Here is a 23,688-nt window from a genome sequence, read left to right on the forward strand (position 1 = left end):
AAGACAGGAACAGCTAGGTGGTTAAAAACTAAGTTGGGGGGCACCTGGGTGGCTCAGTCATTAAGTGTCTACCTTCAGCTCAGGTCATGATCCCAGGGTCCTGGAATCGAGCCCCGCATCGGGCTCCCTGCTCGGGGGGGGGGGGTTGAAAAAAGGAAGTAAATTTAAAAAAAAATAAAACCCAAGTTGGTCCCACAGCCAGACAACCCCCTGTCGCAAGCTGTGCATTCTCAGGAAGGTGACTTCACCTCTCAGAAGCTCCACTTCCCCATCTGTAAAATGGGTCCAACACTAAGACCTTCTACTTCACAGAACTGGACGTGAGGATGAAATGACATGATTCATGGATACCACTCCGAACTCAAGAACTCCACACATCTGTGCCACGAATATTCACAGAGCACCGGCTGAATGCCAGTCGCTCTCCCTGGTACTGGGGACACAGCAGCGATAAAGACAGACACAATCTCTGCCCCTGATGAACTTACATGTCAGTGGGGATCAGGAGGTACAAACAATGGACAAGGCAGAGCTAACTATACGATACGGTAGCTGCAGCATCAAAACATGGTAGGGAAGTGTCAAAAAAAAATGGAAGCAGGGAAGGATAAAAGTGTCAAAGAGTGTGTTGTGCAGGGGTGAGGACTGCTCATCGAGATGGCCTGAGAAGACTTCATGGAGAAAGCAATTCACGGAGTTAATGTGTATAAATTGCTTGGAACTGTCCTTAGCGCACCCGAAACACTGCAAAGTGCAGGTGACACTGTGGATGGCTGGGGAATGGGCATTCCAAGCAGAGGGAACAGCAAGTGCAAAGGTCCTGAGGAGGGAACAGGCCTTTGTTGGCGTAGGTCGCTGAGCAGCCGGCATGGCTGGAGAGGAACGGGCAGGGGGCAGCGTGCCAGCAGGTGGAAGGGAGACAGGAAACAGGAGCTGAACCCCTTCAGGCCTGTGGGCCATAGTGAGGCTATGGTGAGGCCACGGGCCTTTCCCTCCTGAGTGAGGAGGGAAGCTGCTGCCATGTTTCAAGAGCTCGCTGTTTTTGGTAATAGTCTCATTTCCCTCATTCACCACCTTTGTGAAAAGACAACTTCCTCTCTCTCCTTTTCTTCCACTCTGAGTGGCCTGCCCATTGGGGATGATGCCTGCCCACACTGCCCCTCCTCTCACATCTCAGGGGAAGGACTTAGAGAACCTTTGATCACATGGTTCTGTAAAACGCGCATGACATTTCTAGGAACTGGGAGTCTTCGGGTCTGGGGACTACATGACTGGGAGTTTATGCTGTTCTGAATTTTGGTAACTGTCAGATTGGAGATGAGCCTCTGACACAAATATGTTACGAGATCAGGTATCCCAGTACAAAAGAATGCCTATACAGTCACTAACACCACTTGAGGGGAGAAAAAAGAAAAGAAAAAGGAAGAGCACTGCCTTAGGAGAAACATGAACTTCTAGGAAAAGATAATTTAAACAACAGAAGGAAAGGATTAAGAGCTTGAGCCCATCTGCTCAGGATTCAAGTCAGGACTCTGTAACTCCCCAGCCACCAGGCCTCTGCTGCCAGGCTCAGCGGGAGGGAGGCAGCCAAGGGCGCCATCTGAGAAGGCACCAAAGTTGTGTCCCAACACGTATGTGGATGACTACATGGTTTATTCTAGAATTGGGTATTTCTGCTGAGCGATCCCCACCCTAAAGCCCCAGAACAGAAGAAATGACCATAGAAACCAGAAGACTTATTTTTTAACCTAATGCTATAGAGAGTGAAGACTTCTTTCACTGCTCCCCTGTCTCCAAATTCACCTGTTACCACAAGCACCTTGACCTCACTCCCAGCACCTCAGTCCTGCGTGGATTGGGCCCTAGCAAACATCTTTAGGTTTTTTTGTTTTATTTTTAAGGTTTTATCTATTTTTGCGAGAGAGAGAGTGCACAAAGAACAGGGGGGCAGAGGGAGAAGCAGACTCCCCGCTGAGGGGGAGCTGGATCCCAGGACACCCGGATCATGGCCCAAACTGAAGGCAGACGCTTTACCTCCCAAGCCACCCAGGCAAGTATCTTTAGTTGTATTCATTCCTTCCTTTAGGGGCTTTCCATGACTCTGGACTCCGAGGGTCCAATGGTGGACAAAACAGACTCAGACCCTGCCCCAGAACAAGTCCTAATCCACAGAAAGTGCTCCACAAAAGCTTTCAGAATGAATAAAAAATGGTCTCTCTCTTTTTAAACTCTCTACTGGCAGAAAAGAGAGCTGACAACTGTATGCATGACCCTCCAATTTTGTCTTTGAAATCTGCTGGCTCCCAAGCTCCAAACTGGATTACAGAAGAAAATCCCAAGGCCAGGGTTCTTTCCCAAATGCGCCCCGACCTATTTCTGAAGCCTCTTCGGGTGACTCCCTCCCACGCAAAGCTGCACCCTCTTCCCAGAACAAGGCGGGTTCTCTAGCGCCTTTGCTACTTGTGGCTTAAAGCCCTGCCACAACGCCACCTCCTCCAAGAAAACATGCTGGCAGCCCAGCAGAGGCCACTGGTCAGTGTTTGTGCGGCAAGATTTAGTTGAATGCTGTGTCCACCCCTCACCCCCGCCCCGCTCCGCTCCGTGAGCGGGAGAAGCCAGCCAGGAGCGGCCCGTGCTCCTCGCCGCCGCCAGACGGCGCGATCAAAAAAACACCAACCGGCCCTCCTGGTTTAAAAGCCTCTCGCGCCTCCCAGGTGCTCTGAGAGTTACCAAGTAAGATGCTTGCTGGGTTCAAATCCTGGGCGGGCCACTGATGCGGAAACTCTGAGCTAGTGGCATCACCTGTCCAGGCCTCTGTTTCTACACAGTGTCGTCAGGGGGATGAAACAGATGGCTTCCTATAAAGCCCTTGGAACAGCGTCAGACACGTGGGCCGTTCCCAGTAGTGGCTGTGGCTGCCCCATTGCTAAGAAGCTGCTTCTCTGCTTCCTAAAGAGACTATCACAAGAGCAGAGGCGAGTGGGGACACAGCACCCCAGGCTGGAAAGGAGGACTGATGGACAGACAGAGGGATGGAAAGATGAGTGGATGTGTTTCAGCAAGCAGAGTAAGAACGTTAACCATAGCATTTAAGTAAGGGGTACAAAAGCATCCATTGTTAAATGATTACAACGTATGTTTGAACTTTTTCATTAAAAGTGTTTGGGAGGGGCCGCAGGGTGACTCAGTCAGTTAAGCTTCTGACTCTTGATCTCTGCTCAGGTCTTGATCTCAAGGTCATGAGTTCAAGCCCAGCATTGGGCCCCACACTGGGTGAGAAGCCCACTTAAAAAAAAGAATGCTGGGGAGTGTGTTGAGTCAGCAAGAAATTTGGATTAAATTGGTTAGAGAAGCCAAGAAACAAAGAATTTCTCTGGGACTTTCCACAGAAACCACAGCTCCTTCCCTGCAGCATTCAGGAATGAATTATGCCAACTAAGAAGCCTCAGCTCTGGGGGAAGCCTGACAGCAGAAAAATGAAGAGCAGAAAGCCTCAGAGCCAGTGCTCCCACTTCTCAGAAATCCTGTCATCACATCCTGAGATCTGTTTAGCATCTGAGCTCATTTATAACTTGATCAACAAACGTTTGCTGAAACCCTCCTCTGTGCCTAGCCCTGAGCTGGGCAGCACCAAAAACACAGGCTGGCCCTGCCCTCAGGGGACTCTGAGTCCAGGGGCACAGACAGACTCACTCTTCTGACAGAGACCGTCTCGAGTGATCAGAACATCTATGGGAGAAGCCCAGGGGCTGTGGGAGCCCCAGAGGAGGCACCTGGTTCAGATGGAGGCCGGAGAGGGCTTCCTGCTGGAGAAGACATCGGAACTGAGTCTTGAAGGAGTATGTGTCAGTCAGGTAGAGAGAGGGGAGGACAAGGGAAAGGCATCCTCAGCAGAAGGAACGGCACGCAGAAAGGTGGGAGGTGACTGCAAGAGTGTAATGCTCCCAGTGAACCCCAAGTCCAGTTTACCTGGAGCACGAATGTGAAGAAGGGGCGAGGCTGAAGGAAGCATGAAGCCATCCACATGATGCCGAAGGGCAGGGATGGCCTCCTACGCCACAGTAAAGCACGTGGATCTCATCCTGACAGTGCCAGGGAGTCATGAAAAGGTTACGGACAGTGGGAGGACTTGAGCAGATGTGCAAACAGATGAAGCAGGAAGGGAATGTCAGTCAGGACTGGCTAAGTTATGCCACAGTAACAAACATCCCCCAGAATTCAGTGGCTAAAACAGATGACATTGATTCCTTGCTCGTATGACATGCGTCATGGATCTGTAATGACCCTGTTTCCCCTCCTCTTCATTCCACAGCCCTGGCTGAGCAAAGCTCTGCCACTGGAAACGTTAGTGAGTATGTGGGGAATTGCAGAGAACATGGAGAATCACACAATCTGCCCAAATGCTTCCTAGTGGGAGCCCCTCCCACCGCTTCTTTGGCCACCACCAAGTTGCATGACCGTGCAATTCAATGTGATCCCCCCACAGGCCCAGGAACAGAGGAAGACTGACCACCAATGGCCAGGAACGATGGCCACCACAGGATGTGAGTGTGGAAGCAGAAAGAACAACGGGGAGTAGGCCAGAAATGAAGAAGTCCAGACTCGGGGGGCAGCAATGGAAGATGTGAAGATTTGAGGAACATTCGGGAATCACACAGAATTCTGTACCTGCTGGCAGTCTGTCCCGATTTCTTACTCTATCAAATCAGCCGACACACAAAAACAATCAGAATAACAATCAGGTGAAATGGGGAGATGTTGGTCAAATGGTACAAACTTCCAGTTACAAGGTGAGTAAGTTCTGGGACCTAATGTGCACTATAGGGACAATAGTGAAAAATGTTGTATTGTATATGTGAAAGTTGCTAAGAGAGCAAATCCCTTTTTTTTTAGTTCTATTTATGTAACTTATCTCTACACCCAATGTGGGGCTCGAATTCACAACCCTGACTGAGCATGCCAGGCACCCCTTTTTTCTTTTTTTAATTGAAGTATAATTAACATAGAGTGTTATGTGAGTTTCAGGTGTATAATATAGTGATTCAACACATCTATACACACTCCATGCTCATGGCCACAAGTGAGGTCCTCCGACCCCATCTCCCATTTCACCCATCCCCCACCCACCTACCCCGAAACCACCAGTTTGTTCTTTATATGTAAGAGTCTGGTTTTTTTTGTCAAAGACAGTAAATCTTTTTTTTTTTTAAGATTTATTTATTCATTTATTTTACAGAGAGAGAGAGAAAGGGAAGGGAAATGCATGAACTCCAGGGAAGTGGGGGGCAGAGGGAGAACAAGAGAAGCAGACTCCGCGCCAAGCACAGAGCCCTATATGGGGCCAATGCTACAACCCTGAGAACACGACCTGAGCTGAAATCAAAACTCAGATGCTTAACCAATTGAGCCACCCAGGTGCCCCACAGAAAGAATAAATCTTAAGCATTCTCACCACACATCCAGACAATTGTTAACTATGTGAGGTGACAGATGTGTTAATAAGCTTGAATGTGGTACATTTCACAATGTACACGTGTCTCAAATCATTATTTTGTACACCTTAAATTCATACAAGTTTTAGTCATCAATTATACCTAAATAATTCTGGGAAAACCAGCCAGGTGGCCGTTGGACCAAAAATGGCTCTTTAGTACTGCATGGAATAGGAGCGAAAATTCGTGCACCCAGTACATGTCTACACCAGCACCATTACAAGAGAAACAGAATGCGAGCCACGCGTCCTTCTAAATCTTCTGGCAACCATGTTAGAAAAAGCAAAGAAACAGGTGAGATTAATCACATTTTAATGCAATATATCCAATATATTATCATTGTAGAATGGGGTCCACACAGACATTACTAATGAGGTATTTTACATTCTTCTACTTTTTCTGCTAAGTCTTCAAACGCAGCGCTTCTCCATTCGGACCAGCCACATTTGAGTGCCCAGTAGCCCCATGTGGCTTTAGCACTGCAGATCTGGACAAACTAGCCAATTACTATGCCTTCACAAGAGCCCTGCAAAGCAGTACTGCTTCTGTTTTATAGATAAAGAAACTGAGGCACAGGAAAATGAAGGGACTTGCCCCAAGTCACCAATGGGGGGAGGAATCGGGCTGTGAACCCCAGCAATGGCGCCCCATGCATGCAGAGCCTATGTGGGCTCCTACACAGGCCCCATATGAGGCCGGGGGAGCGAGCGCATATGGGGGCCCCTCCCACTCTCACCGGAGGTTTCCGCAGATGAGGATGATTCTGGAGAACACTGAAGAAACCTGCACTGGTTCCAGGCAGGCAGATGTGGGTGGGCATGAAAAAGCATGGGAAAGGAATGGGTCACTGCCTCTCACTTGCCACAGACTGCCAAGGCTTTAGGAAGATCCCCTGTGCATCTGGCTGCAGACCACAGGCTGCGAAGCCACGGACTCTGGTGGGCTGCAGCAGAGAGCTGAGGGTAAGTCCCTGGGAAGACCCAGACCCAGGAGGGCTGAGGTGGCGAGGCCTCTCTTCAGTGGCCCATCTGGTGTCCAGCTCTGCACTGAGAACCCCAGTGTCTTGTGTAATGACCCTCCTTTCCAAATGGAGAAACCAAGGCTCAGAGAACCTGTGACTTGTCCAAGATCACACAGAAAGAACAGAAAGGATGGGTCAGGAAGGACAAAAAAGTCCCCCCTAATCCCCATCCCATGGCCACCCAATTTTCTTTCCAGAGGTATGGGTACTAACTGCCTTGCAGTATTTCCTCAACCATTTTAGGCTATACAAGCATTCACACCAGTAATCTTTTTTTTTTTTTAAGATTTTATTTATTTATTTAAGAGAGAGAGAGGGAGAATCTAAAGCACACTACTCCTCTGAGTCCAGAGCCTGATGCAGGGCTCGATCCTACAACCCTGAGATCATGACCTAAGCCGAAATCCAGAGTCGGACATGCCACCGACAGAGCCACCCAGGGGTTCCCTGCATGTATATATTTTAACACAGAAATGGAACACTGTTCTGAATCTTACTTTTATTTTTCCCTTAACGATATTATCTTCGTGATCTCTCCAGATTAACACATATGGATGTGCCTTGTTTTTGTTTTTGTTTTAAATGCCCAGAGAGAGACATTAAACTATCTGAATGTAGCATAATGAGCTTAACCAGGCTCCTCTTCGGAACGTCTGGGTTATTCCTCGTTTTCTGCCATTACAAACATGCCTGGAATTAGTATCGCGTGGGCAGACCTCCTGCCAACCACAGGAGGCCAGGCCTGTAGGGTAAGTTCCCTGGAGGAAAACAGCGGAGTCAAAGTGATGTGCGTTTGTCGCTCTGAAAAACATTTCCACGCTGCGCTCCAGGCTCCCACCTCCGCTCCCCGTTGACCGCCCATCCCTCCAAAGGGTTCCTGGCTCTCTCCGTGTTGTTTAAAGGTTTTGCAGGGAGACGGTCTTCACGTAGTACTTATGTAATTACAATTAAATAAGGCCTTCGTTAAAAACACAAACCTGGGGAGGAGAGAAACCAGCAGGGCCAGTTTAGGCCCTGCCGGATGGTGTCCCCTGTCACACCTGCCAGGTCCCCAGCGAGACCTGTCTGATGCTGAAATCCATCTCTCAAGCATAAACATGGGCCTCAAAGGCCTTGGGGAAAAAGGCAGGGATGAGCTGAGGTCATTTTGCCTCTGTTGCTTTTCATCAGAACTAGACTCTCCTGCTCTCCGCTTTCCCTTCCTTCTCCACCCTCTTCTCTCTCAAACTTCTGTTTCCCTGAGCACCGGTGCTAAACACGTCCTAACTAACGCCCAGTTCAGTGAAGGAATGCTGTAGTTATGCAGAATCTGGCATTTTTCTTTTCTTTTTTTAAAAAAGTTTTTATTTATTTAATTTTGTGAGAGAGTGAGAGAGAGAGAGGAGGGGAAGGGGCAGAGGCAGAAGCAGGTTCCCCACTGAACAGGGAACCCCACACAGGGCTCGATCCCAGGACCCTGGGATCATGACCGGAGCCGAAGGCAAATGCTTAACTGACTGAGCCTCCCAGGTACCCCAAATCTGGCATTTTTCACAAGAAAAGAGGAAAGGAAGAGCAGAGCTATGAGCTTAGAACTGGAAACTGGAAAAGCAAAACAATATTCTATTTTAAATACATTAATCTGGGGCACCTGGGTGGACAGAAGAAGACCCACATTACCTCCATGACGCTCCTGCCAAAGACGCTTGGTCAGACGTGGATTCTAAGAAGATACTGGACAAGTGCATGTTTACGGACATCCACCCCCAAACCAGCCTGTCATTTCTGCAAGAGTCATGAAGTTCAAGGAAAGAATGAAGAATGTTTCCAGACTAAAGGAGGACACGGAGACATGCAAGGTCACGCAGTGCAAGAATCCAGACTGGAACCTTTACTGGGACAATACAGAAGCCATAGCTGGGACAGCCGGCGACAACTGGATGGAGTGTAGGGACTGGGGGGCAGTAACTGATCGATGCTAATACTACTCATCTGGGAGGCTCTACAGGAAGAGGGCCTTGTTCATGGAAACACACAGGTGACAAGCACGCTACTAGCAACTCACTCTCGGACCGTTTCAGAAAAAGAATTTCTTTGTACCATACTCACAACTTCTCTGTAATCTTGAGATCCCGCCAGTTAAAAAAATATTCAGGCAGTGTTTTTAAAAACTCGTTTGAGCACACGGCGGGTGGGGGGCAGTGAGAAACACATCTGACACCAAGACCAGCGTGAAACCCATTTGCAAAACAGAAATGAAAATGTCACCGAACGAAACCTAACATTGCTTCAAAAGGGAAGAGCAAATATGGGTTTATAAATTGTTACTGTAACAAAGGAAAATAAATTCCAAGAGCAGCAGTAAAGATCCAAGCCTAAGAAACACTGCAGGAGACTCCGTGGACTCTGTGACCTACAATTTTTGTCCAGTCCTTTGGCAAGGACGTTATAATAAGGACAAACACGTGCTGTGATTGTAGCACGCCCTGAGTGCCACAGATACCGCTTAATCCTTGCAATCATCTTATGAGGAAGGTCATCTTAATTCCCAACTTAAAGTTGATGCATCTGAGGCTGGAGAAAGGTGACATAACCTGCCCAAGGCCAGCTGGCTAGGAATGGGTGGAGGTGGCATGGAGTCTTAGCCTGATAGTCACGACACCTTGCGGAAGGGACATCATTATCCCCCACTTGACAGATTGGGTAATGAGTTTCAGAGAAACTAAAGGGCCAGCCCAGAGCCATGCTGATTTTGGAAAACCCCAGACGGGTTCCCAAGAACAGTCTAGCACCGTCGGGGAGACTTCCTGTCAATGCTGAATCCTGAATTAGGAGCCTTGGGCTGTCCATGGAGAGCTTTGCTATCCAATGTGGTAGCCACTAGCCATATACGGCTGTTTAATTCAAATTCATTAAAATTACAACTCTGTGATGTCTCATGCTTATTTTTTTTTTTTTTAGGATTTTTTTAAAGTAAACTCTACACCGAATGTGTGGTTCGAACCCACAGCCCTGAGATCAAGAGTCACATGCTCTCCCAGACTGAGCCAGCTGGGCACCCCTCACCATTTTTCAGCATGTGCTCATGGCTACCACACTGGCCAGCACAGACTACAGGACATCTCCATCATCATCACCAGAAGTTCTATTAGGGTGGAAACTAGAGATTGCTTTGCAAGGGCTCAACAATCAATCAACCAACCGACCAAACTTCCTTCCTTCCTTCCAAGGACTCAATGATCAACCAACCTACCTTCTTTCCTTCCTTCCTTCCCTTCCTCCGTCTCTTCTTTTTTTAAATTTATTTGAGAGAGAGAGAGCACAAGCAGGGGGAGCAGCAGAGGGAGATGGAGAGGGAAAGCAGACTCCCCGCTGAGCAGGGACCCTGATGCAGGACTTGATACCAGGACCATGGGATCATACATGAGCCAAAGGCAGACACCCGAACAACTGAACCACACAGGTGTCCCGATTCTCTTTCTAAAGGGGGAACTGGAATATTCCAGATAGTCTTTAATTAAATAACAAATGCATGAACCTCCTATCAGACTGTTGGTTAACAAGCACATTTTATTGTGTTCTCACTGAAGTGGTACAGCCCAATTTTTCACATAAACCAGTAAGTCAGGAAAAATAGCCCATTGGCCCCAAACCCCAAGTGGGTTTCAACCATGGTCATGACACCTAATGGTGCCTGGACACTTCACCATGTGGATTTCTAATCCATTGGGTCGAAGCCCCAGACCGTGCTTTGGTATCTGGCATTCTCAAAGAAAGACATGTTGGAGAAAACAGGAAGCAAACAAAACGTCTACCAATAATAGCAGCTACCGAGAAGTAAACACTCTTCCCGGCGAGGGTGGTCGGGTGGTCGGCGGACCTCATCTTCATCATTCTCATGCTCTTCTGGGAAGCACTCATGATTTCACCCATTTCTACAAATAAGCCACAGCGGCTCACAGAAGCAAAGTCCTGGCCCGGATCCACACAGGCCAGAAATACGGGAGTATGAATGTGGATCTCGAGCTGTACTGGCAGCTTCTTCCAGGAACGGATTTACTGTGTATAAAGCCAGCCCAGCAGGGACACCGACTCCAGCCTCCCAGCAGTCCTGACTCGGCCCCACTGCAAAGCTCGTCCAGACAACCGTCAGAGCAAACAGGGTCACAGGACACGAAGTACTGGATCCCGGCTAAGGACAGACAGGTCAGAGGCAGGGTGGAGATGAGGACGGAGGACAGGCTTGAAGAGGAGGAAATGAAGAGAGGTTTAAAAAGATTACAGAGTGAGGGGTAATTCTCCAGGGGGCTGAACTTTTCCCCGTCTGCGGCTGTATTCTCCAACAGGGGTCCAGGGCTCGCTGCCATCACTGCCACCACGGGAACTGAAATCAGAGGTCTTTTCTAGCTGCCCCCCCTGGAGTCCAGTGCAGCAATAACAGAAATTTTGATTTCCGTACAATCCACCCAGCACCCCCATGTAGCCACCTACATCTGAGCACTTGAAAGGCAACTGAGGAACAGAATTTTAAATTTTAATTCATTTTAATGAACTCAGACAGAAATGTGTATGCGACCCACGGTTAGCGGCTACCATACTGAACACCACCATACTACACGGTGAGCTACAGGTGAGGGCAGGGCCTCCCCAGCTGTGTCCCCCAATTTCCAATAGGGGAACTAGCTGTTCTGGGGCACCCTCTGGGGTCAAGCTCCCTGGGTCCAAATCCTGGCTCTGGGAGACCTTGAGGAAGTGACGGAAGCTTGTTTGTACCTCAGTGTTTGCCTCTGTAAAATGGAACATCAGGAAGTGGGCCTGGAAAAGTGTTGGAAGTCATCGAATCTACGTGCAGAGCAAATGAACCTGCATTGCCTTGATCTTTCCAACTTGTCTGCTTGAGATTTTTTAAATAATAAATGTTGGAGGGGCACCTGGGTGGCTCAGTGGGTTAAGCCTCTGCCTTCAGCTCAGGTCATTATCTCAGGGTCCTGGGATCAAGCCCCGCTTCAGGCTCTCTGCTCAGTGGGGAGCCTGCTTCCTCCTCTCTCTCTGCCTGCCTCTCGGCCTACTTGTGATCTCTCTGTCAAATAAATAAATAAAATCTTTTTAAAAATAAAAATAAAATAATAATAATAATAATAATAATAATAATAATAATAATAAACGTTGGAAAAGCAAATGCTTATCCTACTCCATAAGACGGCCCTGAGCATTCCGTGGGGCCCGTAAAGAACTTATCTCAGGGCCCGGCACCTAGAAACAATGGAGGCCGTAAGACATAAGCAAGCATTTATCTGGCAAACATCTCCTCTTTGTCACATGCCAAAGACATAAAGACAGAAGAAACAGTAACACAGAGTGAGCACCTTCTACATGCCAGGTACTGCCCTAACCATTTACATATATTAACTCATTTTAATCCTCACAACCCTCTGAGGCAGGCACGCTACTATTATATACTTTAGAACAGTATTATTGTTGCTTCTTGGTTTTTTTTTTTTTTTAATATTTGACATTTCTTTGTTTGCCACTGACTTTCTCTTCTATGACCAGAGTATATTTGTCTAAATCGGGCAATTAACACTGGACATAAATTATCGAATTTGTGAGCTTTCTTGAAATTGTTTTTTCCAGTTGCTTAAATCATGTCTCTTGTAGCAAAAGAAAATTCTGGCTCCTGCGTGCATTCTGTGGTCAGGCCTCCTTATTCCCCTTTCATGTGGAACAAGGTCTCTGTCATCCTTTGTCCCCTAACATGGGTGTTTCTGAGGAACAGAGGTCAGCTGCTTTGTGGATGGTCCCTCAGTTTGGGCGTGTCTGATGGGCCCACATGGTTAGATTCAGAACAGTGTGCCCAGTACCACGGAAGCGACACTGTGTCTTTCTCGGACATCGTGTCAGCAGGCCCACGATGTATGTGTGCCCCATTACTCATGATGTTAACTAACTCTGATCACTCGGTTAGCCAGTGCTTCCAGGTTGTCTGTCTGTCCATCCTTTCTTCCTTCCTCTCTCTTTCTTTTCTTTTTTTCCTTCCTTTCCTTCCTTCCTTTTAAAGGACTTTATTTTTAAGTAATCTCTATGCCCCACATGGGGCTTGAACTCAGTATCTTGAGATCAAGAGTCAGATGCTGCTTGGACTGAGCTAGTCAAGCACAGGGGTAGGGGAAGTGGGAGGTCTCTTCATGTTAATATTATAATAATATTAAAATATTTAATATAAATATTAAAATATTAATCATATAAAATAATAATGTTATGTTAATATTCCTTCCTATGAAATGAAGTAGCTGATGGGGAGATCATTTTTGACCATGTAAATATCTTACTCCTTAAACTTAACCCCACTAGTTTCAGCATCTATCAAGTTTTTTCCAACACCACCAAGCAATTTCTCATTTCTGACACCTTTACCTGGACAGTGGCAGTCCCCACAGGTGAAGGGCTCAGTGCCACAACCCCCCCCCTCAACGCAATGTCCCTGATTCAGGCGCTTCCTACCAAGTGTGGAGGTTCCCACAACCTCCTCCTTGCTGGAGCGGCTCACAGGACTCAGTAACATTTTACTTACTACATCACCGGTTTATTATAAAAAGATATATAACTCAGAACAGCCAGATGGAAGAGATGCATGGGGTGAGGTACGGGAGAGCCTCCATGCTCTCCAAGTGTAACTAGGCCCCAACTAGAGCCCGGAGATCACCGACTCAGAAGGTCTTCAAATATCCCATCCTTTCAGGTTTTTATGGAGGATCTCTCTGCATAGGTAAGACTGATTACATCACTGGCTACCAGTGACTGATTGGATCCCCTGCCCCTCTCCCTTCCCAGGTGGCGCTCAGACCTCTCAGACCAGGTGGGAATGAAAGTTCCAACTCTCTAGTCACCTGACCGGTTCCCCAGGCAACCAGCCCCCACCCGTCGGCCCCCCTCATTACCATAATATCAGGTGTGATGGAAAGGGGTTTGTTATGAATATGAAGACACTTTGATTGCTCTTACCATTCAGGAAATTTCACAGGTTTTAGGAGCTCTGTGCCAGAAACCCGGCCAACGACCACATCTATATTTCTTATCATAAATCAAACTATCACAGCATCTATTATTGGCTCTTGCCTGAGTCAGTTATTCTCATGAAGGTTCCCAAATGGTGAGTTCTGATTCTGCCACGCCCTCCACAGTCACGAGTTGACCTGTGACTGCAAGAAAGAGCTTTCACTTATTTACTTATTTATTGATTTACACCCTTTTTAAAAACAGATTTTATTTATTTATTTTGAGAGATGGGGAGCAGGGTGGGGAAACAGAGGGAGAGGGAGAAGCAGACTCTGCGCTGAGCATGGATCTGGACACGGGGCTCGATCTCACCACCCTGAGATCATGACTTGAGCTGAAATCAAGAGTCTGACACGTAACCAACTGAGCCACCCAGGTGTCCCAACTAATTCACACCCTTAATATCACTATGTAGTCACAGATTCCTGCTTATTTAATGGGTTATAATCCTTTACTATCATTTAGCTTGGTGCTCAACTTGCCCTAGATTCAGTCATAGAGAGCCCCTTTCAGATGTGTCTTTTTGACACAGCCCCACCATTTCTGGACTATTTTCTTACTTTGCAGGTCACGTCTGTTTTAAAGATGAAGAAACTGAGGCACAGAGGACTTGAATAACTTGCCACCTCAGACTGAGGGACCAAGATTTGAAGGCCAGCACTGTGGTTCTAGAAACTAAGCTCTTACCAGCTCAACCACAGCACGTCTTCACCGGGGCCCAAACCATTATTTCTTGTTCGCAGCTGGATCCCCACCACTCAGTGCGATGCTTGACCCATGGAACATGTTAAATAAAAATTATGAAGGGGTGAGTCTGCTTGTCTCCCTCGCCCTCTGCCCCTCCCCCACCCACATGCAGGCACTCTCTCTCTCTCTCTCTCAAATAAATAACTTTTTTTAAAAAATGTATGAAATGAGGGCGCCTGGGTGGCTCAGTGGGTTAAGCCTCTGCTTTTGGCTCAGGTCATGATCCCAGGGTCCTGGGATTGAGCCCCGCATCGGGCTCTCTCCTTTGCAGGGAGCCTGTCTCCCCCTCTCTCTCTGCCTGCCTTTCTGCCTACTTGTGATCTCTGTCAAATAAATAAATAAAATATTTTTTTAAAAATGTATGAAATGAATAACTGAATGAATGAATGACCCATCTGTCATATCCCCTAGGTCCTAATTTCCCTCCTTTCCAACGCTAAATCCATTCTGAATGGACATTCTCTCTTGCATGCATGCTGGAGCCCCCAGCCTTGTCCTACTGACAAGGCAATCTGGCAATATTCCCCCTTGCCACCTGCTCACTGCCTAAACCCGTGCAAATAACCAAAGCTGGAGAAAAATCACACAACCCTGCTGGAAAGTCTTACTTTAAATTCATGACTCATAACCTCCAGTGGGTCCTTGATTCTGCCTAGAAGTCAGTCTATACACCCTTTGCCCGTGCTCTGATTTCACACTTTCTCAGCTCCCCACAAAGCAGTTCCTGTTACCCCCAACATCAAACAAGTGGGGAACAACTCAACACGACTAGTCTTCAGGGAGATGCACCCCAAAAGCACCACGAGATACTACAACCCATCTACAAATGGGATAAATTTTAGAAGACCTCCGGATGACAGCACAGGCGGATGAGAATGTGGAATGACAGGAATTCTTATTCATTAGCAGGACTGCGACACAGTGCCACCGGTTTTGAAGAAGGTCTGGTAGTTCCTTCCGAAGCTGACCACATACCCATCCTCTGACACAGTGGTTCTCCTGCTGAGAGTTGGCACACGAGCCATGAAAGCTTACATCCATAAAAGCAAGTGGACAAGAATATTCATAGCGGGCATTATCCATAATAGCCCCAAGCTGGAAACAGCACAGGTGTCTGTCAGTAAAAGAATAAACAAACAACCACGATATTCCACATTCTGTGGAGTGAAAGAAGACTTACACAAATGAGGAAATGCTGTGTATTTCTGCTTATGCAAATTTTTAAAAAAATTTTATTTATTTATTAATTTATTTGACAGGCAGAGAGAGAGGAGGAAGCAGGCTCCCCACTGAGCAGAGAGCCCGATGTGGGGCTCGATCCCAGGACCCTGGGATCATGACCTGAGCTGAAGGCAGAGGCTTTAACCCACTGAGCAACTCAGGCGCCCCATCTGCTTATGCCAATTTCTAAAGATTCAGATGCTGCATACTTGAAATGTAGCTAGTGTGCACTGAAATGTGATATAAGCATAAAATACACAAGGGATTCCAGAGACTGAGTACAAAACCCCCATAAAATAGCTCATTAATAATGTTTTTACATAGATTACTTTTTATAAATGATAATGTTTGTATATATGAGGTTAAAATACGTTATTAAAATTAACCACAGCCATGGGTCGCCTGGATGGCATGCAACTTTTTTTTTTCTCCTGAAGATTTAATTTATTTGAGAGAGAAAGCATGCACAAGAGAGCACAAGTAGGGAGAGAGGCAGAGGGAGAAGTAGAAACAGGCTCCTGACTGAGCAGGGAGCCCAGTGCAGGGCTCGATCCCAGGACCCCAGGGCCCCCCTGAGCTGAAGGCAGATGCTTAACTGACTGAGGCACCAGGCACCCCAGAGCATGGTAAATCTTGATCTGGGATTCAGGCCCTATATTGGATGTGGAACCTACTTCATAAAAAAAAAAAAAAAATGGTTCGGGGGCACCTGGGTGGCTCGGTGGGTTAAAGCCTCTGCTTTCAGCTCGGGTCATGATCTCGGGGTCCTGGGATCAAGCCCTGCATCAGGCTCTCTGCTGGGCGGGGAGCTTGCTTCCTCCTCTCTCTCTGCCTGCCTCTCTGCCTACTTGTGATCTCTGTCTGTCAAATAAATAAAGTCTTTAAAAAAATTTTTTTAACTCTATAAATAAGATTAAAGCAAAAACTGCTTACATTTCTAACATCTTACTGGAGCACTGTCTAACTTCTAGAACCACTCAAGGTTTATCCTGATAATATGATAATATGATTCCCCAGGGCAAATGTAGCTTTGTATATCCTGCTATTTATTACTGATTGGGGGCTCAATTCTATAAGGTTTAGATTTAACTTTGCAAATGATAAGAAGATTGATAAACTGCAATAGATTCTTTTCTGGGAAGATGCAAATGATTTCAGATGTGCATGGTTTCTTCCCAGTAGACAACAGAACCCCAACAACACTGGACTTGACAACATCAGGGGTGCTGGAGGGGTTCTGGAGAGGCCAGTACTCCTGCTGACCTCAACTCAGCCAAAACGAAGAGCAGTGGTTTTAAAAAGGTGGGGTGAGGCGAAGATCTTAGGGTATCTGTGTTTACTAATTGGCTTTCCCCCAAAGGAAAAGAAAACTTGCTTGCATGTCCGTGATAGGAGGCCGTTTAACAACCTGGATGAAGGCGCCGGCAGCCGTGAGGCTGGCATCTTGCTGGGGAAACTGGGAGACAGGGGTGTGAGGTCCTTTGATATGTACATTTCAAAGAGCTGGCTCCCAGGTCCTAGAGAAAGCATTTTCTGGGCTCTAAAACTAGCTGGAGGCTTTTAAGGATAGTTACATACATCTCAAAGGACCAGAGAAAGAAGTTATAATGACAAGTTTTCCAAAGTGAATGCTCTAAGAAAAGCGAGGTTGGGGCTTCTGTGGTTAGGCCATCTGGATTCTGGAAGGGCCCAGGGTAAGAGGGAGGTCAGGGGTTCAAAAACAGAGAGAAGTCTATCTCAAGTTTAGTCAAGCTGAGGGAAAAGTTATGGCCATCTTGGTCACCCTCTGTAAAGGCAGTCCGCTGGGGTTCAAATCTGGGTTCCTGTGCTTATTAGCTAGGTGACCTGCAGCAAGTTTCTCAACCTCTCTGGGTCTGGTTTCTTCATCCTATAAAATGCAGATAATTAATACTTACCTCATAGGATGGTTGTATAAATTAAGTACATTAATCCAGGTACAGTACACAAAACAGAATCCGATACACGGATTACTTGCCGTGGGTAAACTACTTTACCGTTCTGAGCCTCAGTTTCCCCAATCATCCCATCTGAGAATGTATATGGAAAATTAAATGTGACTCCGGCTGCAAACAACCTCAGTACAGGCCTGGTATGTGGTTAAGACTTTTAAAAGTGACTAACACAGGGTGCCTGGGTGGCTCAGTCGGTTGAGTGTCTGTCTGCCTTTGGCTCAGGTCAGATCCCAGGGTCGTGGGATTGAGCCCTGCATCGGGCTCCCAGCTCTGTGGGGAGTCTGCTTCTCCCTCTTGTGTTCTCCCTGGTTATACACACACACTCTCTCTCTCTGCCAAATAAATAAATAAAACCTTTAAAAATAATAACTAGCTTTCACAGATTAACCTAGGCCTGTAATGGTAATCAGACCATTAAAAAAAAAAAAAGAAGAAGCAGCAGGACGCCTGGGTGGCCGGCAGATTAAGCCTCTGCCTTTGGTCATCATCTCGGAGTCCTGGGATCAAGCCCCGCATCAGGCTCTCTGCTCAGCAGGGAGCTTGCTTCCTCCTCTCTCTCTCTCTCTCTCTCTCTCTCTCTCTCTCTCTGCCTACTTGTGATCTCTCTCTGTCAAATAAATAAATAAAATCTTAAAAAAAAAAAAAAAGCAGCAGCCGCCAAACAGATGACAAGGTGGGTGGGAGCTGGGGATGGTGTCCAAGCCATGAAACAAAGCCCCCTTCTGCTCCCAAATGTTGCTAAGAGCCCCATTCACCCTCGTCACCACTTAGTGGTTTCACAGGGCAGCCCCCTCACCAGTGGGATCACCACAAACTGGCTAAACCCCAGGAGATGAAAGCAGTTCAAACCTCAACTTCCCCCAGGGCTGTGGTTCTAGATCTCAGCTTCTCTGTTAAAGGTCTTGGCATTCCTGCCCTAGCTCAGCTACGAGGTTACACTGAGAAGTTAGCATAAGAAATGAGTCCTTCAAAACACTATACAAAGGAACCAAACTTTTATTGAGACCTTTCTGTGCCAGAAGCTGATCACACAGGGGCATAAGGCACGGTCCCTGCCCTTGAGGAGCTCACAGTCTAGTAAGGAAGTCAGACGCCCAAACGATTGCCACAGAGATGGGGGGAAGGGGCAGCAGCCAAGCAGAGGAAGGCATGAGTACCCCGCTCTACCCTCCATATTCCAGGTTGGCTGTAAGAAGGCAAAGAGGAAGCTTATCATTGTTTCTCCCATTTTCCCTATGACAGCCCTGACTTTTCTCGGTCCTAGGCACCATGAGGACAGGAAAGAGAGACAGAGATGAGGGAGACGCATTTGCTGCCTTCAAAAAGCTGCAACACCCTGGCAGAATATAGACAACGGTAACTTTATTTCCCAAAGCCGCAAACCAGTGCAGCAGAAGCTGGGGAGAGTAGGGAAGATTGGAAGAACGGGGGCTGGGCCAGCCCAGTCCAGTCCGGGAAAGGGAAGTAGTGTGAAGAGAGGGCGCCCAGGGCCAGGGAATAGGGCAAGATGGTTTCTAGATGGAAAAACTCAGAGTAAGTTGCCAGCAGCCACAGCCAACAGAGGGGCCACCAGCCCAATGAAGGGAGTCACAGAGCCTTTACTATAGGCCACACCTTTTGTAGGGTGATGCCCCATATTACTTCGGTCCTGGTGGCCAGGGGCGCCTCCAGCCACGCTAGATTCCCCTTTCTGGGAGGTCTCTGGATGTACTTCCTGTGGAGAAGTCTGGCTGGCTGGGGCTGAGGTGGGTTTGCTGGTAGAGACGAGTGTGGTTGGGGCTGGGGTAGTAGTGACGGAGGTGGTTGTGGCCAGAGTGGTGGGCTTAGGAGCAGGCAGCAGAACAAGGGGTGGGATTCGAGGAGAGAAAAAGGTCTTGTTGTGGAGATCCGAGTTACAGCGGGACCCCTGGCAGCAGGAGCCACTGAGTGTGAACCCTGGGCCTGTCACCACATCCCGGGTGCAGAACTCGTCCTGGACACAGCCCCGAACAGGCAAGGACACAGTCACATTTGCTGCAGGAGGGAGACACAGGTGGGTCGGTGGTGGGAGGGTTGCAGAGCCAGAAGGAAATTTCGGGGCAAGACAAAGGGCAAGAACTCCTAATACGGGGGACAGAAGGGCTCTGCATCCATTAATCCAAAGTCTTACTTCAAGCCCCACTTCCAGAAACTCTGTCCCACTGTCTCTGGCACATGGTGAACCCCGATTCCCACTTTTGAGAAGAAAAGTGAGTAGGATGAACTACAAGTACCACAATACCTTGGGAGAAAAGCTGGGAAAGTATGGACCCGGATACACCTCTCATAAGACCCAAGAGCCCAACAAACTTTCCCCACATCCCTCTCTTCAATTTTCCCCGACTCTCTCCCTTCCGCCCCCACCCCTGCCAAAATCAGTCTTAAGAGCTCAGAACAGGGGCGCCTGGGTGGCTCAGTGGGTTAAGCCACTGCCTTCGGCTCAGGTCATGATCTCAGAGTCCTGGGATCGAGTCCCGCATCGGGCTCTCTGCTCAGCAGGGAGCCTGCTTCCCTCTCTCTCTCTCTCTCTCTGCCTGCCTCTCCATCTGTGATTTCTCTCTGTCAAATAAATAAAAAAAAAATCTTAAAAAAAAAAAAAAAAGAGTTCAGAACAACATCTCCCATAATGCACCTGGCAGAAGAGGCGTTTGAAGTACACCCCTCAAGGTTCCCTGGGGCAGAGGCCAGGAGGATGAACTACTTCTCTCCTAAGTGGTTAGGTGGGCGGCCCTAACCTAAACCCTAACCTAAACCCAGTCCTTTTAAGGAGCCGGAGCTCGAGTCCCTGCAATCGAGAAGCTTGGAGGCTTACATTTCCCACAGCGCATCGTCCCATTCTGCACCTGGCAGGCCTCTACGGAGATGTATGTCCAAAAAAGACTCTAGGACAAAAGCACCCGTACCCCCACACCACGTCGGGGATAGAGCTGTGTTTCTCCTGCCGCTCTAGGCGAAGGCGGGAACTTAGGCCTACCGTTTCCAGAACGTGCTGGAGGTGGGGGAACTCTGGGGAAAGGGCTACCCACCGCCAGTGAGGCCTCCGAGAGGCTACCACAACTCCCGCTGACCCCATGCCCCCCACTCGCTCACCTGCCGTCAGGGTGACGTTACCGTCGAAGCAGCCCTTGTAGACGCGGTCGCTGGCGTTGTAGCAGCTGACGACGGGCGGCGCCGTACCCTGGCACGCCTCACGGCTCAGTCCCACGCAGCTGTAGCACTCGGCACCGTTGGGCTGGTACGCGCTCTCATTGCCTGCGAGGGGAGCGCGCTGGAGGGAAGGGGTCCAGAAGGCTCCGCAAGCCCAGCTCAGCCCGAGGGTCCCTGCAGCCTAGGTCTCCGCCCCTAGCCCCGCCCAGAACGTGGCCCGCCCCCGCCTGTCGCCCCTCTCCTCCCGCATAACCCCATCCCTAGTGTCCCTCCCCACGCGGCCTCCGGCGACGAAGCCCCGCCTACCGCCGCGTGACCCCGCCCCCAGCACGTGCAGAGTTCTCCCGCCTCCAGGTTGGGATCATCCTAGTGGCTCAGCGGTGGTGTGGCTCCGCCTCCGAGCCTAGGGCCCCGCCCCCACCGACCTGCGGGGTTCAGCGCTCGGGACGTGAGGTTGAGTTTGGTGTTGCAGCGGTCCTGGGAGCACTGCTGCAGCTGGATGAAGGCCAGTAGCCCGTGAAGGTCCAGGCCGCGGTCATTCTTGCCCGGGAGTCCCGAACCGCAGCCCCGCACTGCCACCGAGAACTGCCCGTGGACTGCGGAGAGGGGAGGGGGCGGGGTCAGGGGCGGGGCTCGGGGCGGGGCCTCGAGTGGACCCCATCACCACCAGCAGAAGAGAGCCGAGCCAGGGTCGAAGGGCCGGGGCCTCAGAAAGCCGATCGCAAGGGAAGAACGACAGACGGAGGGGCAGATCCTCAAAGAGCTGAGTCGGAGGGAAAGACAGGCGGACGGACAAAACCGAGAGGGGAGGCCCAAGAGTGCAGTAGGACGGGGCCGGGTGATAGAGGGACGGAACCGCACAAAGAATCTTAAGAAGGAACTGGGAGACTGACAGAAAGGGCACAGGAGCAGAGACAGGTGGGACCTCCCAGGAGCTGTAGCCTCAGATGGGGGCCGGATTCCCCTCGGGGGTGGGTTAGTGGGAGGCAGCCTCAGTCTAGGGAACCTAGGAGGAGACCTGTGGAGGGGTCTGCATCGTCACGGGATAGAGGGTTCTGGCAGGGACAGGGTGAGTAGGGAAGTCTGGTGGGGGGGTGGGAGGGACAAGGCGGAAATGGAGAGGGTGTGCCCTCGAAGGGGACTGGGTCCCAAATCCGGGCTCTCCCAGCTCACCCCACTCAGGCAGCACCTGTCAGCCCCGCGCCCTAACGGCGTGATTGTGTTGAAGGGCTCCGGCCAGGCTGAAAGGGATGCATGGAGGGCGTTGAATGGATGTGGACAAATTCAGAAGGGCGGGACAAAAGAAGGCGGGGCCTGGCTTGGGGAGCTTGAACGGGTACGAATGGACCAGAGGGCCCCACTCACTGGTCTCCACTGCCCCCACGGCCTCTGTGCAGACTTTCACGCCCGGCGCGCACTTCACCGTCTTGGTCTTCTGCGGAGAGCATCCGTCATCTGCTTTCTGCACGCAGCTGTAGCACTCCAGGGCCTGCGCTCCTGGGGATGCGGGGCAGAGCAGAACTAAGGGATCCCTACCGAAGCCTTCTCCCAGAAAGCAGAAATAGTCCTTCCCATGCCCTCTGTCCCCGGGACGGGACAATGCTGTTGCCCACCGTTTTCCAGGACAGGAGTAAGGAAAACCTCCCCACCAATCTGGTGCCCCTCTCCTTCAAAGCACCCTATGCCTGCAGTGGGAACATCCTTCCCACAGCCCCTTATGCTCCAGATGGGGGATCCCTGCTATGGATGAGAGGGACACCTTCCCACAGTTCTCCGTTCATGGTGGCTGAACTCTTCCCACAGTCCAGGCGGCTCAGCGAGGGATCCCTTCCCACTGCCCCTTCTGCCCAGGGCAGAGGGTCCTTCCCACAGCTCACATCTGCTCAGGATGGAAGAACCTCCCCCCAGGGAGGAATCCTCCCCATAGTCCCTCTGCCCAAAGTAGGGGATCTCTCCTACAGCCCCTTCTGCTCAGGATGGAAGATTGTCCCCACAGCTCTCCTTGTAGGAGACAGCTCCTTCCTAGGGCCCCTACTGTACCCCATCCATCCCCTCCAGCAGACCCACCTCCTCCAAGAAGGAGCATCAACAGAACCAGCCAGCCCGTAGTCCGAATCACTGCCTGGGCGCCTGCTTTCCTGGCAGGGTCCATGGCTCCGTCCTGCTCCCTCAGCGTTCCCCCTGGGTGTGCCGCCTCCCAACCTGGGCCCTCTTACCTGAGCCTGGGATGAGTAACCTCCCCCCAGGCAACCCTGGCCTTGCCCAACCAGGCCAAATCAGCGTCCGCAGTGGGGCGGGGCGCCCGCCCCTGGGTGCGTCACCCACAGCTGCTGAAGAGGGAAAGAGGGGGAGTCAAGGTTCCCTGACTGTTCCCAGGAGAAAGTCTGTGTTTGGGGGGGGTGACGGGAGAGGGGAAAGCACTGAGGCTCAGAATGGGAAAAGGGTCTACTCGACATGCAGCACTCCAGAAATATGTAATGAGTACTTAACCGTGGGCAAGCTTTGGTTTGGGCGACTGTTGGAGGTTAAGACGGAACCGGTGCCTGTCCTCATGGAGCTCACTGTCTGATGACAGATATTAAGTAACCACACAAATTGTTATACACAACTGGAAGGATGAAGGGAGAAGTGTAGGGAGCTCCGAGGAGGTATGGAGTCTAGGGGTGGAGGCTGGCTGGTCCGTGAAGCTTGCCGGAAAGTGTCCTTTAAGCTGTGGTTCAAAAGCAGGGGGAACTCAGAGGACAAAGAAGAGGAAGGCAGACACTGAGGCCGAAAAGCCAGGCAGGGGCTAGAACGGCCACATCATTACAGGCCCTGTAAAGAGATTTCAGTGAATTCTGAGAAGAGCGGATAAACGTTAAGAGGGTCTCAATCTCCCGGGACAGGGAGACGTTACAATCAGACTTACTTTTTAATATGATCAAAACCTGGAAATGAATGCAAAGATCCATCAAGAAGGGAACGGAAAAAGAATGAGTGGGTCACTCAGCCCGTGGGATATCACTCAGCAGTGAGAAAACAAGCCAACCACTGG

General features: G+C 49.6%; 1 protein-coding gene across 1 annotated transcript; it reads right to left on the reverse strand.

Moving 5' to 3' along the window:
* Window positions 1-18,467: 18,467 nt before the first annotated feature.
* LYPD3 (LY6/PLAUR domain containing 3) lies at window positions 18,468-23,239 on the reverse strand. Its single transcript, XM_032325702.1, has 5 exons — window positions 22,722-23,239; window positions 22,020-22,151; window positions 21,080-21,250; window positions 20,598-20,759; window positions 18,468-19,502 (listed from the first exon to the last, which is right to left on the reverse strand). Exons 1-5 carry the CDS (start codon window positions 22,804-22,806, stop codon window positions 19,018-19,020), a joined length of 1,035 nt encoding a protein of 344 aa, XP_032181593.1. The 5' UTR covers window positions 22,807-23,239; the 3' UTR covers window positions 18,468-19,017.
* Between the last annotated feature and the right edge of the window lie 449 nt (window positions 23,240-23,688).

The sequence above is a fragment of the Mustela erminea genome, chromosome 19 (assembly GCF_009829155.1).
Source record: "Mustela erminea isolate mMusErm1 chromosome 19, mMusErm1.Pri, whole genome shotgun sequence".
NCBI classification, from domain to species: domain Eukaryota; kingdom Metazoa; phylum Chordata; class Mammalia; order Carnivora; family Mustelidae; genus Mustela; species Mustela erminea.

What these genes read in the sequence shown, in the direction of transcription:
- LYPD3 (XM_032325702.1), bottom strand. Translation starts at nt 22,806, where the DNA reads ATGGACCCTGCCAGGAAAGCAGGCGCCCAGGCAGTGATTCGGACTACG. An exon ending in CCGAGCGCTGAACCCCGCAG is followed by an intron (nt 20,760 to 21,079) that starts GTCGGTGGGGGC and finishes CTCCCCTCGCAG; the next exon opens with GCAATGAGAGCGCGTACCAG. An exon ending in TAACGTCACCCTGACGGCAG is followed by an intron (nt 19,503 to 20,597) that starts GTGAGCGAGTGG and finishes TCCCTCCTGCAG; the next exon opens with CAAATGTGACTGTGTCCTTG.